Below are 19,089 nucleotides of genomic sequence, written 5' to 3'. Positions count from 1 at the left end.
TTAGAAATTATGATGTTATGACGTTTAAAATTCTATGTCTAAATAAAAAGTGGTTTATTATCATCATGGCACTAGAATCGGTATCAAGTATCAAGTCTATTCCTTAGTTTCCTTAAGTTTGAAATTTTTGTATCATGACAACACAAAAAGAGGTATAATATTGTTAGTACAGTAGACGTTTTACCAGTTGATAATAGTTTAATGTTCCATATAGCTGTGTGGTTGTGTTCCTGTAGTAGACGTCTTCATTATAGATGGTCAAATATCTCAGTATCTCAGTCAATACCCCTTGTGGTTTTTAAGTACATTTGTGAGTAATTGCCATAAGAAAAATTAATCCATTATTACCTTGTTTTGTCGACATTTCATTACACAGCATCCAGCTTTCTGGATGGAGTCAGTTTGAGTGCTCTACAAAACACATTACTTAAATAGTTCAGTGTTCAGTGGGTTGCCAGCACCACCTGTGTCATACCAGAAAATTGGCACGCACACAGAGATGGGGGTGATGTGTTGGGGAGAATGGAGGCGTGAGACAGAGATAGAGAGAAAGTAGGAGAGAAAAGGAAAAAGGTAAACAACACGCCAGATTAAAAATAGTGAGGCAAGAGAAATGTATTGAATAGAGCAGAAAAACTGTGGAATTCTATCTCACCGTCCTGCACTATCTCTATGTCCACATACATAGCCCACACTTTCACCAACACAATGATTCGTCCTATCAACACAAATAAAACTGGTGGACTAATATCAACTGGAATAAGAATAGAATTGCTAGGTTCATAAAAAGCCATATTTTAGGGTCATAACTTGAACCTGCAAACACACACAGAGAAACCACGGGTGAAGTGAAAAAGTGGGTCATGACCATAGCCCGTGGTAATTTATACTTTGACCCATATGCACTTTCTATATGATCTGTTTCATTAGAGTAACAATATTTTCCCCTTGTTTTTTTGGCTTTTGTACTTAATTTTCTTCTGTTATTTATTATTACATGTCTAGCTAAGGTGCACTGGCTCACTAGTTTCTTTCTCTCCCTTGTATAATGTTCTGTTTTGTGTGGAACTTCTATTAAAAAGACAGAAAGTGGATGCCTACGGTACTGTGTTTGGTCTAATAATGAACCCTGTAACTATACACCACTATCTGAAAATAAAGAACTGCAAAAAAAAGAATAACAATATTTTCTTCTTAGTTTCAACATATTTTTAAGTTGACGCTGTTCAAACTTTTTACAATCAATTGTCTGAATGTTTTGTTGCAGTGTTGTACCCTGATATAGTATGTTGCAAATCAAGCAAGGAAGTTATATCCAATTTCATGTGGTCACATGAAAACACAGGATAAGCCTATCCTATTTTTCTCAATAAACAAAAAAATGAGGAAAAGATATGTCCATCAGATTACATGCACTGCTGTAACTATATGTACATCAGAGCTGCACGGTTTTGGAAAAAAACATGCAGTTGCAATTTTTCAGACAAGGATTGAGATTAGATTTTCCATTACTGTTAAATCAGGATCTGGATATAGCACATTTTCAAGTTATCCAGAGCAGTGTTGTCACGATTCAAGGAATATACTCAATACCACAATATTATAAAACAGTCTTTAGACAGTAGAATGTCATTTTCAACATTAAATCAGAGTACTTTCTTTTATGTTACCATGTTACCATATTACTAATATCTGTGTGATACCTCAGTCATCCAGGTACGTTCCATAGACTAGTATACACCCAATCCAGGGACATTTGTACATGTTTGCCAGAGTACAGGGTTAGCCAGTTCCGTATTAAAAAACATGCTATTTTGCTGTTCGGAGAGGGAATTATGTTACTTTATAAATTACTTTTTTTTTTTAAATTATCTTAATACAACATTAAAATTGTGATGTTAATTCAAATGCGATGTATCATGCAATGTTCCTCACCTGACCTATTTTACCTGTTAACTGAAATTTAAGTTAAGGTGAACTTTTCTGTAAAATATTAACAACCTCATATTGCACTTTACAATGCACATTCTTGACCGAAAAGTCAAAGTTGATTAATGATAATAGGCCATTTACATACAGATACTTTCCATCTCTAGTTAGTAGCTGTGCTGTGAAGGCCCTCGGGAGGTTTTGTTGAGTGAAGCATTCAAAGCCCTGATCAATATTTCCAAAGTGCTCAATAGGTCATTAAGCTGAGTGTGTTCCAAAGATCACACGTTTTACATACCATCATGATGCACAAACCTGTTCCGCCGACTTTAATCCATATAGCACCAACTAAAACACACCAAGACGGAATATAAAACATTTAAATATGACTCAATGGGAGAATAAAACATGGAGGATTACTTCCCAGCTCCTCATACCATCATCATGCCCAACTGCATGACATCACCACATGAAGTCATCCACATATCCATGCCATGCCGTCTCTATACTGAGTGCTCACGCAGACAATTGCATTTTAATGGGACACTTCCTACTCTGATGTGGTTAGAGCTCTGCACAATATTTTTTTAATGTAAAGTATATTGGATGGATATTAAAATAACAGCTCACAAGTATCCAACCAGCTAATCTATGATGTGACACACTTGAAAGGTTAAGGTTAATTTTAGCACAAACCATTGAACGAATTATTAAATTGATCACAGTACAAAATATGGCTAAATTTGGATTGTAGCGGAAATAAAGAATTAAAGTTCCCATTTTCTGATCTATGTTATAATGTTGTTTCCTCATTAAACACATACCTACAGTTGTTTTTTGCGTTTTAGTCACACATGTTTAAACACACATACCTGCATATTAAGCTTCTTCTCTTCGAAAGAATGTTATGTTTTTGATGAGGTAACAACATTATAATATGACTTAATGAGAGTTAATTTTGTGTAATTTAGGACCTTTACAGCTCGTCAAATTGTGTATTACCACAATGAAACTGTCCTTTATCAATTGATCATGTTGTGTAATAATAAAATCTTCTCTAGGCCTTCTGTGGACATTCACACAGCATGTCATTAATACCTTAGGCAGACCTTTCACTGAGGCCACCTCACAGTTCCCAGCATGCAACAGCCCACTTCAGCTGCTTCCTGTCTGCCTACCTCCTGTCGCACAGAGGGACGCATTAAAGATCACAATATATCATGTACAAGTGGCCCAAATACTGCACAATGACAATGACACCATATATACTATAAGGCCGCATGCTTTAATCTTTTTTATTGCAACGTCGGGACTTGAAGAACTTATAGCAGAAATTTGCAGCACAAGTCAAGGCCTGGCTCAGTCCTTGATTTCAAAGTTTGAATTTAGACATGTTTTACCTGTGTGCTCAGGGCCTTCTCTCATAAATCATCACATACTTGTCTTTCCTTATGTTATGTTACAGGTGACACTACCAGTTATGTCTTCAAAGAGGAGTCCTGCTGTTAATATGAATGCCTGTTTGGATCAATAACACGTAAATAAATAAATGTGAAATGAATAACCAGAAAACTTACATACTGACTATGTAAAATATAACAATTCCTCATGTACACCAAATGTTGTAAAGGTAAAATCAATCACATAGGTTATAGTCTTTGAAGAGTTGCTGATGCCTACTGTAGTCTGCTAAGCCTCCTGGGAGTAAAAGAGAGAGAGAGATAATCCCCTCTGAAGTCTTCACTGGACAGAAATAATGAGTTATTGCACAGACTGAGCAATTTCTTGAGTCTTGTCTGTTTAGCGTGCCGCCATCGTGAAGGTATAGAGCTGACCTATGCACTATAAGTATGAGAAACTATGATCAAAAGTGAAATGTCTTCTGGCTTTGTCTTTCTGATATTGCTCGAGGAAAGAGCATACTTCTTCTTGGCGTCAGTTGGACAAATGATGTTAAAGGTCCCCTATTACGCCATTTTCTGATCTGATGTGACATACCTGGAGTTGTGTGTTGTTTCATTCACACATGTTTAACACACAAACTCTGCTTTATTCAGAATTCTTCTCTCAAGGAGAAAACACTCCACCTCGTGACATCATTTGGCAATACAGGAAGTGCTCCACTGTGTTTTTAAACTCTGCACATGTTCAGTGGAATCATTTGGATGATTTCAGCCCTGGAATTGTCACCCTCTTCTGAACAAAAAGGTAAAAAGAGCTTTTAATTTGAAAACTACAACTACATGACATCACAAGGTGGAACAGAGGATTATAACTTTGGAGATGTAGATAGACTAATAGTAAAGAATTATTCAAACATGTGCAAATGAAACAACAACACAACTCCTGGCATGTTTTTGAGGAGGTAACAACATTATAACATAGCTTAAAGCCAAAAATAATCGGGTTTGTGTTCTATAGGAGCTTTGAACTTGTGGTTAAGAAGAACAAGAAACTCAGTAATAATCTTGAGCTGTCAGGAACCTTTGACTACTATGAGAAACAGCACCATCAAACCACAGTTTTAAAACAAATATACCAAACAAATGTAACTTCAGGCATACTGTGAGTGACATAGAAGTACTCACCTGTAGCTCGCACCAGGCCACCTCCACCCACGTCTCTGTATCAAAGCCCTTGTAGACCGTCTTGAAGGACCCTCTGCCCAGTTCGATGTCAAATTTAAGAAAGCGTCCTCCTGGAGACGTGGCCACAGCCTTCATCTCGGCCTCCTCTTCATTGTCCTCGCTGGCTGTCTTCACTGCGCTCTTACCACCATCTTGACATGTCACGTTTGACACCTCTCCACCTTTGTCCTTATCCTCATCCGCACTGGCGCTCTCTGTGGCACTGTCCTTTTGCCCGCAATGGCTCTCAGTACTGGAACCTTCTTTTACCCCAAAACTAGCACTTCTACTTCTGTCCACAATTGTTCGCAAGTTAATATTGAGTAACTTATTCTTTTTGTCACATTCAGGGGCCTCAAAAGCATGTTCTTCCACATCTGCAAACCATAAATTTCTTCTAATAAATCGTTGATGGACATTTTTCTGAAAGCTAGATAAAGGGAAGGCATTTGACTCCCTGCCATCTTTCACGTCTTCATTCATTTCAGGTTCACCGCGGGAGTTCGGTACCGAGGGTCGTTTCTGGTGGAGGTCAGAGTTCACACCACCATTTACATCCATGGTTTAACAAAAGGATCCACTTGCACACTTGGATTTCAGCGCGTGAGGGTCTTGCACTTTCAAAAGGGGGAAATCTATAGGGGTGTTCTTGCAGTGCCCACTCGGTGACGCAGTTTGTCAGCGGAAGCCCCCGAAAGCATAAGGATGGATAGTCCAATATTCAGGTAAAAGACCCATGAGCTGAAAAATAGCAAAGCAGTAGAAATAAACAACATTTTCCTTACATATTTATCAAAAAATTATGATCAAATGCTTTCTAGTGCTGTTGCTGCAAAAAATACAGTGAAAGAGAACAGTTTCTGGTGTTATATGGTATGTGCCAAGGCCCACACATGCTGGCAATACAGAATAATTAAGAATATGGGTGGCTGTGGGGTATTTTATAAATTACTTTCATTAATTATTTTTAAGTGACGCCCATAGGCTAGTGTAATAGTAAAACTAAGATGTAGGGATTGTTAACTGGAAACAGTGTCATATTGGCAATATTTGACTTGGCAAAATATGATCATTATTCTATATGCTAAATCTATATAAGGTCAGATTAATAAATAAAAAGCAAGGACTGCTAGTGACTGCAAAATTGTGTGAATTTGTACCATCCATACAACTATACTGCTTAAGAATCATCATTTCTTGTGCACTAAGACCATTTTTGGCATTTACGCATTTAGATACTGAAACGACATGAATCCACACTTACCCATTACAAAGCCACGAGCGCAGGGAGGGATACCACACAGCAAAAGTCACGCTGGCGATACACGTTTGCAGACCTGTCGTGTCCAGCTCAGTAGCTTTACTAGAAAAACGTCTTTGCTTAAATTAGCAGGGTTTCCACTGCAAAATGTGGACATTAAAACGCCCTATCTACAAATCCGCCTCATTATGGAAGGAGTGGTCATAATCCTACTCAAATCGTGTCATGGCGAAGTGAATAATCCCATAAGAAATAAAAAGTAGGCTATTTATCTCCGGGTAAGTGCGTGGATCTGTGGTCGGCGGCTGCAGGTCCGCGCTGTTCCTCTGTACGCACCAACACCGTGACTGATACAGTGCGCATTTACCACTGTGGCCGCTTTAAGAGACAGAAATGCTGAGTTTTCCCGTGGCCCTGTTGGAGAGTAATTTGCTAGAACAACAGTTTCGGGCAGTCATCGTTGCACCACGTTAGGCGGATACACCAGTGTGGCACACAAATGCGCTCCCATTCACTTGACTGCTGGGATCCACGCCCCTGGAAACGAGCGGAGAGAGCGGCCAATCAAACCGCACGTCTGCTCTCACAGCCTTCTTAACCATCAGCAGCAATGGATACACAGAAACAGATGAAATAGCGTGTGCAAAATGCTATTTTATTTTACTTAGAGCGGTTCTTGTGTTTGTCCTTGAAAGTAACCTACTCTGTCTGTTGCTCGCTCATTTTTATTTATTTCTAATGGAACTTTCACCACTTGTTTGTATCCTTAGAAATGCCATTGCTTTGCCTGGACAATAGGACATTGAGCACATCTTGCCATTTTAAACAACACTGGAAAAAACAAAACATGTGTGAGCAGGGTCAGCTCTCCACAGATCTGACCTGTCACCTGCTCTCCTCCTGCTATGTCTCCGTGGAGATACTGTCATGCTATTTTTAAAGTAACTTATTTAACAGCAGCCCTGTGATTAACCTTTTAATACATAGATGTCTGATATTATTGGGCTCATTGTGGTCATTTATTGTCAAAGAGAAACCAGATAACAAAATATGGATATAACGTGTGAACTGTGAAGACACATTTTAGCAAGTAAAGTAATTTGGTAAAACATGTTAAGTCACCGATAACTACTTGAAAGATCATGGAAGAAAACTCATTTTCCTATAGCATACATTTTAGATACCATGACATTTCAACAAGGAAGTGTTATGCCTGGGTTAAGAAACAATGGAACAAAAGAAGTATAAAATATCATGGAGACCTACATGTTCATGAATGAGCTATGCTTTTTGTGCCTCTAGCATATGTAGGAGAGGAAAAATGATGAATTTTTATTTTTTAGGACTTTGTGTTGTGTTCAAAAGGGAGCAGCGAGCCAGCATGCTTGTTGCTCCCTTTTGAACACAATTTCATCTATCAAACACCGCAAACCTGCCACAGATCAAATTGAATGTTAATTGTTTTATGTACAGATCAACTCTGACATTTGATAAGCAATTACTTGTGTTTTACAAGGCAATGCTTCACTATATCATCCCCACAGCACTGTTATAATGGAGTCATTTAATTTAACATAGATTCTGCATCTGTTGGAGAGGAAGCAGGAGGAGGAAGAGAGAGGAGAGCAGTTCAGACAGAGAGACTTCCTGGTCTTTGTCAATAGTGGGCCAAATAAAGACACAATTTAATGCGTCCACAATCAATAAAGCAAGTTCTACTTTACAGCTTACTCACACATGAATGAATGCATATAAAAGAAATGCTGAGACAAAACTAGGATGAAACAGTAAGAGTGTATTCTTATTAATATTAGTGAAACTCTTAAAGGTGCCCTGTGTATGTTTTGTGATGGGAGTCCACCACTTTTAAGCACTTACTACTTAAAAATACCTTAAAAACATGCATTCTTCCTACAAGCTGCCATGTGTGTGGAGATGTAAGTTTAATGCCATTCTATGGAGCATTCAAGGCAAACAATAACATCTCCCTGAAAACAAGCAGGTTGCGGACCTTCCACCAGAAAACTTCTGTGTACTGCAGTCCTTCTTAGGAAAGCTGCAATAAGTTGCAATAAAAAGGTTTGACAATACTCTTACTTGCTCTACTCTACTATTCATGATCTCAGCTACACTGCGACTGGGTATTTCAATAGTAGTGATCATTACAGCACACATAGTTCTTTGTACTGGCACCACTGCTATTTTTTAATTACTACAAATTTTAACCCTTTGTGTTTCAATGTTACTGAAATGACACTTGAGATATTTTCCTGACTGTGAGATCTACCATGGAGAGAAGGAACACTGTTTGCTTTGCTCAGTGCAAGGCTGTAAAACTAAAAGCCCTACAGAGAATGGTGGAAATTAGATTTAACGTTGGGTCGATCCCATCTGGAGTAGGGCCAGCTGTGAGAGAGAGAGAGACTAAGGAAGAGCTGTGAGAGTGAGAGAGAGAGAGATGATGCCACGTGATGGAACGGAGGGAAGGAAGTGCTGATGTCTGAGGAAGGGATGAAGGAAGGACCGTGCACTTGACTTAATGTGGGGTTTTCATCAAGTTATAGCCATAACATTATGACCACTGAGGTGAAGAGCTCAGGTTATGTCTTCATCATTGCACCAGTGGTGGGAAAGTGGCAACAATAGGCCCAGATTTACTTTATCTAAAGATAAGTGCGTCAGAGCATCTCTAGATTTCATTGTATGTGTTTAGTGTAAACTGATGACACAAATAATGTAGTCTAAACTGAGATACTTGTTATTCTGAGAACACTGCATGTGGGAATGTGGTAAAGCAAGGATTAGAATCAAAGTCAAATTAGCTCTCTTTTGGACTGCAGCCAATCACTTTATTTGACCCTAAAATCAGCTAAAGTGGATTTTATGGTTCATTTGAGATTTAGGTATTCCCATAAATAAAGTGAATAGCTCTGTTTTTAACACTACATAAGAGAGTCCATTTTAAATCACATCTTGTTACCCACTCAAAGGGCCCTTAATCTACTTCTGCTAAATTAAATGACTGTCCTGTTCCCACACTCAAGAAGGGATGTGGTATTCAAAGCCTTTTAGAAGTCAATAACACATACATGTCACTGTGCAGATGAAAAGAGCATGGGTTCATTACACTCAAATTCCGCTGGAAGCATGATTGTAGTCATTCCAGTCTTTAGCTGCAAACTTGTTCTGGGATTATCTTCAGGAGTTTGACTGTATGTGTCCTTGTCCTCACAAGTATAATGTATTCAATGCTTATATAAGATCATGTTTCACATGTGGCACGTCAAATACTATTAATTCAAATATCCTTCAAATTAATTCTGAAAGTCTAAATGCTTCATTTTTTTCTACTGGGCCTCACATTTTCAAGTGTTTTGTACTAGTTTTATTGTATGTTTGTTACTTCCTTGTGAGACAAATCAGAGCATAGATTTAAGATGAGCACCTCTTCTTTGTGTTTTTGGAGCTGTTCTTGAACATTTGATCGGAGTGGACAGCAGGGAGTTTGTTGACTGAAGTGTTATGTGACAGCTCTCTGAGTGGGTGGTCTGTAGTACTGGCCTAATATCACACTAGTAATTGTCTTCAGTTCTATTTCCTATCATCATTTTGGCACATAATATTAATATATTCAATTCCTGAATTACAGGAATGGAGATGAGTATAAAAAACCTGAATCACTAAATCACATCAGGCTTACTGAAAGAGTAGTTTAATACAGGTGCACTCATGCAGCTCAAACTTCTACCTGCATAAAGATATGAATGTGATCATTTGTGAAGCAACTATACTGCAGTAATTGTAATTCAAATCTTGCAGAAGTAGTCAGACAGTGTTCTCTAATTTTCTCTCATGTGTTTGCTGTCCTTAAAAGTAATCACCTTACACAATTTTCCAAAAAACACAATTCCAGTTACAATTTAACATATGGTCTCCCAGAATGCCATTGCCATTGCTGTATACTCATTTTGTGCAACATAATTGAGATCCACAGTAAATTAGAGGGTGCTCGTATGTTCTGTTCCTCTCTTTTGTGTGTGGTTAAAGGGGCGAGTGATGCAGATGTACCAAACCTCCGGCACAGATAAGAAAACAGAGCAGGGCTGATTACTGCAAGAGACACAAATAAGCTTTGGCCTTGGCTCAGCTGAAGATTTTGTGTGGAAGTTCAAGTAGACAGTAGACACAATCCACTAAAAGGGGCCAGTAATGTAATCCACAGTTCACTTTAATAGTTCACCATTTACATTTGAAACAGGTGCGCCTATTGTGGCTGGTGTTCTAGTTTTTTGTTTTCTTTTTCCCCTGTGTGTGTGTGTGTGTGTGTGCGTGTGTGTGTGTTCATGGGCAGATATGTATCACATTGTGGGGACTAAAATCTATCTACACAACAACGTATATGAAACCTGACCGCCTTAATAAAAAATTGGTCTCCTCCAAGACATAAATCCTTTATTATTGGAACCACAGCATGATTTAAAGTTCAGATATGGATTAAAAGAGGTTAAGGTTGAGATTCAGGTTAGGTAAGTAGTGACTATCAATCTCCAGGAAATGAACGGGAAGTCAGTGCAAGGTCCCCAAGAAGAATAGAAACTCAACATATGTGTGTGTGTTCAGTGGAAAGATGTAGAAAGAAAATCAGTTTGGCCTATTCTTTAATATGTGCCATTCTTATCAATTCCTGATCATAATAATGCAGTTACTTGCTACTTTTACTGCTTAAATTAATTATTACTATCTATATCCAAATTGCAGTGTAAATGTAAACCTTTCACTTTCTTTTCTGAACGTTTTTGAACATCCTCTTTGGACTTGGTGGTGGTGGTGATTTTTCGTCCTAATGGTCTCATGTACAGGGGGCGGTCTGCTAATGGCGGCTATTGCGATAATTGCATCATAGGAGTTTCCCCCTAAATGAACAGGAAGCAGCAGATTGCATGTGCTCATCAACGTACATGCTGCTAAAACACTGAAGAGGCAGTTTGTATTATGAGCCATTTATCATATGAGTGAGCCCTTATCTCATAGACTGCTAATGAAAGTGACAGCTGCAGACGTTTTCTACCTGTTTGCTCCGCAGGCATTTTTTTCAACTGTTTCACAAAGAAGTATTCATGCAAATTTACACCTATAGCCTGTGAAGGGCAAGTGATTGATGTAGTTTTATATGAATAATATGTCAGCAGCTAATCCGAGGACTTCCAACTTCTCAAGGATAAATCTAAAGAAAGCTTGAAGCCACACTGAGTAAATTTTTGGAGGTGGCACACTGCATGCATAATTACATGGAAATGGGAAGTTAAAAACTATACTTTCTCCATGGAGATAGGTAAGTTTTATGCCATACTGTACAATATTGTAGCCAAAGAAACGACATTTCCAAGGAAACAAGCAGGACAAGTAGTTTTTCAGTGCATTAAAAACATCCAAATTAAAAAAAAGCATTTATTTTAGTCTATTTTTCAGGCTATGTTACGCAGTGGCCCTTTAAGCAAAATCAATAAGCAAAGTAGTACATGCTAGTAAGCTAATGTATAGGCATGATAACACATTTTGAAGCACAATATACTGAGAAAAACAATAATATTGAAACTACTTTATGGCACTGACACAAGACAGAAGAGGAGAGTCCCAGTAAACATGTTTTAAATATACTGTAAAATAGCAGAAGAAACCAATAATTAGCCATAGAAGTTATTTATTCAACTCTATACGGCTCAGATCTTACCTTATTACATGAAAAATGGCACAAATCTCCCCACAACTACACAGGTCAGTACTGAACCCCAAATATATTGTTCCAGTTTTCATGCATTGAAAGATAAATTGATATGGTTGTGACAGTATAGTATAGTATAGTATAGTATAGTATAGTATAGTATAGTATAGTATAGTATAGTATAGTATAGTATAGTATAGTATAGTGGTATTCAATTTTTGCTACAGATTTCCAGAGTACATAGTTCTTAAGGTCATTTTAATTTCTGCAACAGCATAGTCATTTTAACCTCTCCTTGCCCTTCTCTGCTGCATCCTGCTCCTGCCCCATGATGATGGATGTGTACAATATGCCACCTCTTGCCCCAGACCACATCCCCCTCACCAATGTCAAGTCCATTGACTGGTGACAAAAGGCCATTACTGAATGCTCTTCAGCGATTACCATGGCAACGAGTTTTGACTCCGGGTCGAAGGTGAGCAGGCGATAGTGCTGCTGCTGTAAACTCATGTGTCTGACACCACTACTGCATGTCAGAGTAGAGTGTATGTGTAAGCATTTAATTATCGTTCATGTCACTGTCTTGTATATGAAAGTCAATTGTATAAAAACTCAAGTGGAACGTTTAGCTTGAAAATGGAGCTTCGTTCTTACACTTTTGATTACCATATCATCAGAAATCAATTCATAGTGGCAATAGTAGAAGTACATGCTGTGTACTTTCATTCCTATGAGTGAGGATATTTCACAGTAGCTTCACAGATACCACAATCCAGTGATTGTGGCAAAGGATGAAAGGGACAACTACATGCCAGATCAGTGAAAATTTAATTTGACTGACTCCTCTCCCAGGAATTATAAACTGAAGTAAACACTACTTTTTTTCTCCTGTTTCCAGAAACATTATCAACAAACGAGAATCAACTTACAAACCTAAAGTCAGTGAAACAAAACATAATCATTTTGTTTTGTTCCAACTAGTTTGAAATTAATTGCCATTATATAGTAAATAAATATGTAAATCAATGCATAGAGGCTAGAAATGGTACATTCCATTTACAGCTCTAAATGATTGTATTCACACTGTTGTCATGAGAGTGAGATGTAGGACGGTGAGAATTATGGGCTGCTGTTAACATGTCAAGACTGAGATCTTTTGGCAGAATTTACAACCAGTATCTCTTTAATCACATGAAAATAAAACTGACAATAAATTTAGCAAACGTTATTCACAAAAAAAAAAAAAAAAAAAAAAAAAAAAAAAAAAAGTCTCTTCAAACATTTTTTTGAAATAAATGAAATGAAATGCTAAATATATTATCAACCAGTTCATTCATCTGTTAATATGTCATGAGCTTCGCATTCTGTTTAATTCTGGGGAACTTTTCAGCCATTTTGTGCCAGAAATAGGTCAGGCAGCACGTGAGGCCCTGCACGTTTAGAGACGTTTTGACCCCGTTGACCTTTCACCACCGTTTCTCCCACATCTCCATAGGCAAACATTGCAGACAATCGTGCTGTTCTGCTCTAGTCTCTAGGCCGGTCTCTCTCAAGTCTGGCCTGCCCTCCCCATAGACTGAGCCTGGTCTAATAGAAGCATTGTAGCATGAAGTGAACGGCCTACATACCTCTCCCTCAAACTCCGATCACTCAAACTCACAGCCAGGAGGGGGGCGCAGTTTAACCCCACATGAGCTCATGTAAATTTGATTGTTAAACATGTTGGGGCATAATTTATAGTGTGAAATGGTGTGCAATACTAAAATAAACAACTGAATCATGCCTCAGACATTCTTTTGAGGAAAAATTACAATATTGCTACTGATGCATTGTAAAGTTTTGTCCAAAAGCCATACTCAAAATAAACAAAAGAGGTGGAATATATCTCAAAAAATGTTGGAATGATTGTTCTGGGGATTCAAATATCAATTATATATACTAACAACTCAACAAAAGGGCTGATTGACAATAAAACAAAGCAATATAATCCTTCAAATGTGTGTATAAAGTTATTTTTTTACTTTTGTTTCATTTTGTATTGTTAATTTTTCCATTATTTGAGTCTGAGCCACAACATTTACAAGAAAGTTTTAGCACTATTCTGATGATTTACATAACATTGCCTACTCTTATAGTCATACTAAAACCAAATTTAAAAAAAAGCGTGAATAATTGTTTAACTCAGCAGTCAAGTCCATTATTTTCATCTTTGCTCAACCGAACTTTGTACCTGAATGTCTGTACTACGCAAAAACCCATACACCTGCTAACTTAGCATGAAATGAGACTCATTCAATCGTTTGCATACTCAACACATCCTTTCATGTGTGATTCTCCTATACAGACAGGTACACTCCCTGCTGCCTCAGTGTGCAGTTTGTCCTGTCAGACAGCTCTGTAGTCAGCAGGTTTTTGGGTCCTCCTCTCTTTCTCTTCTCTCCTGACCAAACCCAAAGCTGACCCACAAACACACTGACCTCTCCAGTCCACCATAGAACATTCCCCCAGGATAAACAAACAACTTACTGAAAACACACTGTTGTCACTTATCTAGAAGAATTTTGTTTTGCTGGAAGAAAATATGAGAAAGTGCAGGACTGACAAAGAGGCCAATACGTAAACAACACTACATTTGTTCCCTATGGTAAACTGCTGTGATGCACATGACCTCATGCTGTCTGTCTGCGTAGACCGAGAGTTACCTACATCACTGACCAGACAGAAATAAGCACCCAAACCACATACACTCCAAATAAGATGTCAGTTTTTAATTAGACTAATGACGGTAGGGTAAGAAAGTAGAGTTAGGGTTCAAAATGTCAGCCTTACTTTTTCAGGTAACTCAGCAGAGGAAGTACTACATGTAGTTCCCTAAATGTTTATAGAGGGAATCTGTAAACATTAGCTAACAAAGACTTAATAATAATAAAAAAGCAAATTTGAATATTTTTGTTTTGTTTTTTTAATCATTTTAATCTCTGTGACAATATAAGCAGCATATAATCATAGTTTTGTTGAGTCAGAGTTTGTAGTAGTACTAGAAACATATAGGCAGCAGACAGTAAAAGAATAGTTGCAAATACCATATTCAAAATACCTCTATTCGTAAAAACAATCTTTAGGGCTGAATAAAAAGTAAGAACACACAATATGACCATTTAAATTTATTTGCACCGCTGAGTATTGCTCTTTATCTGTCCACTCTCGTCATGTCTCAGTCTAAGTTACAACATGTTTATTTCTTTCCTGGGAGCAAACAGTGTCACGTGTGGAGGTCTGGAGCAGTAACCCGTGATTCAGAGACTGCTTCAGAACTGATCGTTAAAATGTGAAGCCTTAATTAGACTCTCTGTGTCACTGCAACCCCAATTAAACCCAGCAAATGCTCATTACATACACTCGGATAGTTCCACACTACAAAAGACTTAAGGTTATTTGCATAATCAAGCAGTGGTGAAATGTAACTCGATACTTTAACATGGACGTTATTACTGAAGACATTTTGACTGTACGTAGAAACATTCTTAGTTAAAGAAATGGCAGTCTGCAGTAATGGGTGAAGTACTCAATTTTGTCACTTAAGTAAAAGTACAGATACAAAGGTAAAGTAAAATAGTATCACATGAAAAAATCTACTCAAGTAAAAGTATTTAAGTACCTGTTTTAACATTTACTTTTAGAGTAAAAGTATTTCACACAACTGTTAATTTGTTAATGTGTTAAATTCAGTGATATAGATTTAAAAAGGCTGCATATTTTGGTCAACAGTAACAATATGAATCAATGTCTTAATTTTTCTTATACATTTTTCTTTTGTCAGGAGGTTACCACAAACATCATAAAAAATAACCCCTCAAATCACATTTCAGTTTAAAAATCTAATGGAGTAGAAAGTACATATACCAGCACTCAAATGTAGTGAAGTAAAAGTAAAAAGTATCCACTGTAAAATATAGTTAAGTAAAGTACAGATACCCAACAATTCTACTTAAGTACAGTACTTTACTACTTTTACTTCATTACCTTCCAGCAATGGGAGTCTGGTCTTATTGGTTTGAAAAGGGAACTACAATATGGTTTGCTGCATCAGGATGAGACCCTTGACGTTTCTTTAAAAGCTTTTAGCGATAAAGGTTTTGTCCAAAGTAGTTAATGGCGCATAATGTAGCCTACTCCAACCGTCAAAGTAAATGTCATAATTAATTGATGGTCTTTATATTGATTATTTGCCATTGTTATAGGACACCAGGCATCTCATCACTGATAGAAAAAGCATTCAATTCTGTTACTTAACTAAAAGTACAGATACCAGGGAAAAAAATACTTAAGTTAAAGTATCACATGAAAAAAATCTACTAAAGTAAAACTATTAAATTTACTTAAATAATAAAAAGTAAAAGTGCTTCACTCAGATTTTGAGGTCTAACGAAGCTTCAAATGTAGTGATTTTTATGCAGATCAGTGCTGAATTTTGTTCAACAGAAACAATTGAATATTTTTTTCTAGTTGTTTTTATTTTTTATATTTCTGTTTGCTCAAATTATAAATAGGTTAAAAATAAACCCCTCGACTTTTCAGCAGATCTCAAACAACAATAATGAATACTTTTACTTAGTCCAGTTCAAAAAAGTTGTAGAGTAGAAAGTACAGATACCTGCTCTCAAATGTAGTGAAGTAAAGTAAAAAGTATCAACGTAAAAATGTACTTACCGTGAGTAAAGTATACATACCTCAAATTAATACCCAAGTACAGTACTTTCCTACATTTACTTTGTTACATTCCACCACAGCATCTTATCCTGCAACATCTTGGTAACAGTAAGAATGAAGCTCCCTCTAGTGGTCTTTACTGTAAGTCCACTCTACTTGCTCTGTTTTAGAGTTGGGGCAAATACTTTATTGGATATGATATTTTACCCCCAATATTTGAATGCAGACTTTTACATAACCTCTTGTTGTGCATTTTAAAACTTTGAAATGAACTGTACTCACAAATTTATTTTTTACTTTTTTCTTTAGACATGCTTCAGGCCTTTTGTACAGTATATTAGAAACCACAAAATATCACAGCATCAAAAATATCACAGCACCCGTCTTGATTTACCACAAACTTCAGTGTATAGAAAGCTGACATTTCAAGTATTGTCTTACATTGAAAAGAGACATTTATGTGAATGTGTGCAATGGGTTGTTTTTGGCACATTAGCTCCAATACACATTACTCTAGATCTTCTCCTTTCACATGTCAGTATAAGAAAGTAAAATATGATTAGCACCTTTACTAAATTTTCTTGCTGAATAGTGAAGCAATGGGGCCGCGCAATTCAGCATCTTCTCCTCTGTGGACACAAATATTTAAATATCAAAGTAATTTTTACCTGTTCAATGTATTTTGTGTCTTACCTCTATAGTAGTAAAGTATGGCAACACCAACAACCAAACTAAAACAGCTCAAGAAGAACACAGGCCCTAAAAATGACAAAAGAGCTAGATATGGGTTTATACAATTGTCTAATCTAATAATGGTTTTTTGATAGTAAAGTCATCAGATCACAAATGGATGACTGTATAACTTCATGCAACAATCCAACACATTTATAATAAGAGTAAACCTGCCTAAACTTCTATAAATAATTATGTTGTCCATTTTCACAGTGGTTTTGACTTTGACATTCTGACCCCTGAGTGTTTTCCAGTGCATGACCCATGACCCAGTTCCCCACTAACACACCTTTGACCCAGTGGATGGAGCTGGACTGTTCAAAGGAATGCAGCACAGAGGAAGCTGTTTTAGAACGTCCCGTACACGTGAGCCTGGTTGACCCACAAAGCCACAGCCCTGAATGTAATGGGATATAGATGAATGGGAGAGGGAAGAGACTGCAGAGGGGCCACTCTCTGATCCCACAGGTTAAAAGGGTCAGGACAGCTGGATTTGTAGATCAGGGTGCATTTATCCATGACACAATTATTTTAAGGCAATATGACACTATAATTTAACACAAAATAAAATGATATATGATATACGTCTTCCTTAGTTACAAATGTTCTCCATGGAAAATTTTCAACCCACCTTTATTACTTAGCACATTGGGTTCAAGGTCGGCTGTCTCATCATTTATCCTTTTTGGTTCTTGCATCTCTAAAGGCCAAAAGTGAAACATTGTAAATCATTTTTAGATCTACTTCTTGGCTTGCATTTGCAGTTAAACAGTATAGCATAAATATGTGGATGCCAGCCTTACAGAAACGCTTTGGGCGATGTACTCATCTTTTAAAGACTGCAGTAAATATTCATATTTCATGAAGCGTGGGAATTAAATGTATTACATGTAATCTACTGGATATAGACACAATCAAATGAAGTAGTATGGATTAAATACAGAAATATTAGTAGGTAGTATTAATGTTTTGATATGATACACTTTCAGAGGTCTATTAATGTGTGTTTGTAATTACCAGAAGGCCAAAATTGACAATAGAAGGAAATGTTTGAGATCTTTGAGTCTGACTTTTGGCTGTGTTGAGATTTTCCACAAAATTCTTATAAAAGAAGTGTACATTCCTGCATAGTTTACCTCTGTATCTGACTCTAGAGGGCAGTCTGCAGTACATGTCCTCTGCATGGATCTGGATTCCCCTATAAAACTCCTTACACACCTCTTCACCTTTACAGTGGAGGTTCCTCAACAGCTCAGCACATCTCAGCTTGGTCAGCACTCTCACATTTCTTAACTAAAATTAGAGACAAGGAACAACAACAAAGATCTGACAAACTTGGAAAACAAACAAAAGACCCTATCCTGCCATAGTAGAGCAAGAGTCTTGCACCAGGAGAACGTGAGTATGTTCTTTTTCCACAGTCACATCTGTTATCTTTGGTGCAAAATATATTATTTATCATTTCCAATCCAAACAATAACCCATGAGTAATGATTGTAGACTTTTAATTACAAATCTCACCTTTTGGGCCTCCTGGTCAGACAGGATCTGGGGGTAGGTTCTATTGAGTTGCAGCACCAGTTTTTCAAGCATCTCTGAGTCCATTCTCCGGTGTGAACACAGAAAGTGGGCGTCTGTTAAAAGCTGCCTCCTGTAGCCAGCCGGGTCTAGTCCAAAGAAATGAGAAACGGCCATTATCTAACAAAAAGGGGCACAGATAAGGTCAAGTCTATGTCATTCATTTGTTGGGGGTAATTTTTGATACTCTGTGCTAACTCTATCATGTTTTGAGCTAAAGGAAGCTTTACTATCCCCAAATACCAAACTGTTCAACTTGTTGCAATACAGCTGCACTTTTTCACTAGTAGCACTCACAGGATTCAGTCCAGCCCTTATCACACACACCTGTCATACCACATGACCTCCGGATCCATGATTACAGCATAATTAGGTCGCAGACAGGAGCTTACCAACAAGAACAGTTCATGACACTCATAAGGCTCAGCAAGTTTTAATTATTTATTTTTTTGTATTTACAATGATTTTATTCAGTAGATCTTGAAACTTTTCATTAAGACTTATTATTAATATTTTATTTATATTTTGAC

The 19,089-nt window shown here is 37.3% G+C and overlaps 2 protein-coding genes across 3 annotated transcripts in view; both read right to left on the bottom strand.

Moving 5' to 3' along the window:
* Nucleotides 1-6,342, bottom strand: part of LOC117373007 (serine/threonine-protein kinase WNK2) — a 32,437-nt gene extending 26,095 nt beyond the window's left edge. The window contains exons 1-2 of one of the 2 annotated variants that reach the window (XM_055223200.1): nucleotides 5,821-6,342; nucleotides 4,518-5,297 (exon numbers count right to left, since the gene is read on the bottom strand). In XM_055223200.1, the coding sequence (XP_055079175.1) occupies nucleotides 4,518-5,117 (600 nt within the window). In that variant the 5' untranslated portion in view covers nucleotides 5,118-5,297; nucleotides 5,821-6,342. Of the gene's footprint in view, nucleotides 1-4,517; nucleotides 5,298-5,820 lie in introns of those variants that run through there. The other variant, XM_055223198.1, reaches the window with a different exon arrangement.
* A 7,332-nt stretch (nucleotides 6,343-13,674) lies between these two features.
* LOC117373724 (caspase recruitment domain-containing protein 19-like) lies at nucleotides 13,675-18,709 on the bottom strand. Its single transcript, XM_055222757.1, has 5 exons — nucleotides 18,503-18,709; nucleotides 18,118-18,274; nucleotides 17,613-17,681; nucleotides 16,943-17,008; nucleotides 13,675-13,679 (listed from the first exon to the last, which is right to left on the bottom strand). The coding sequence occupies exons 1-5, from the start codon at nucleotides 18,674-18,676 to the stop codon at nucleotides 13,675-13,677; spliced, it is 471 nt and encodes a 156-aa protein (XP_055078732.1). The 5' UTR covers nucleotides 18,677-18,709.
* Between the last annotated feature and the right edge of the window lie 380 nt (nucleotides 18,710-19,089).

This window comes from Periophthalmus magnuspinnatus, chromosome 7 (assembly GCF_009829125.3).
Source record: "Periophthalmus magnuspinnatus isolate fPerMag1 chromosome 7, fPerMag1.2.pri, whole genome shotgun sequence".
NCBI lineage: Eukaryota > Metazoa > Chordata > Actinopteri > Gobiiformes > Gobiidae > Periophthalmus > Periophthalmus magnuspinnatus.
The sequence above is the reverse complement of the archived record's forward strand: the minus strand, read 5'-3'. Positions and strand labels throughout refer to the sequence as shown.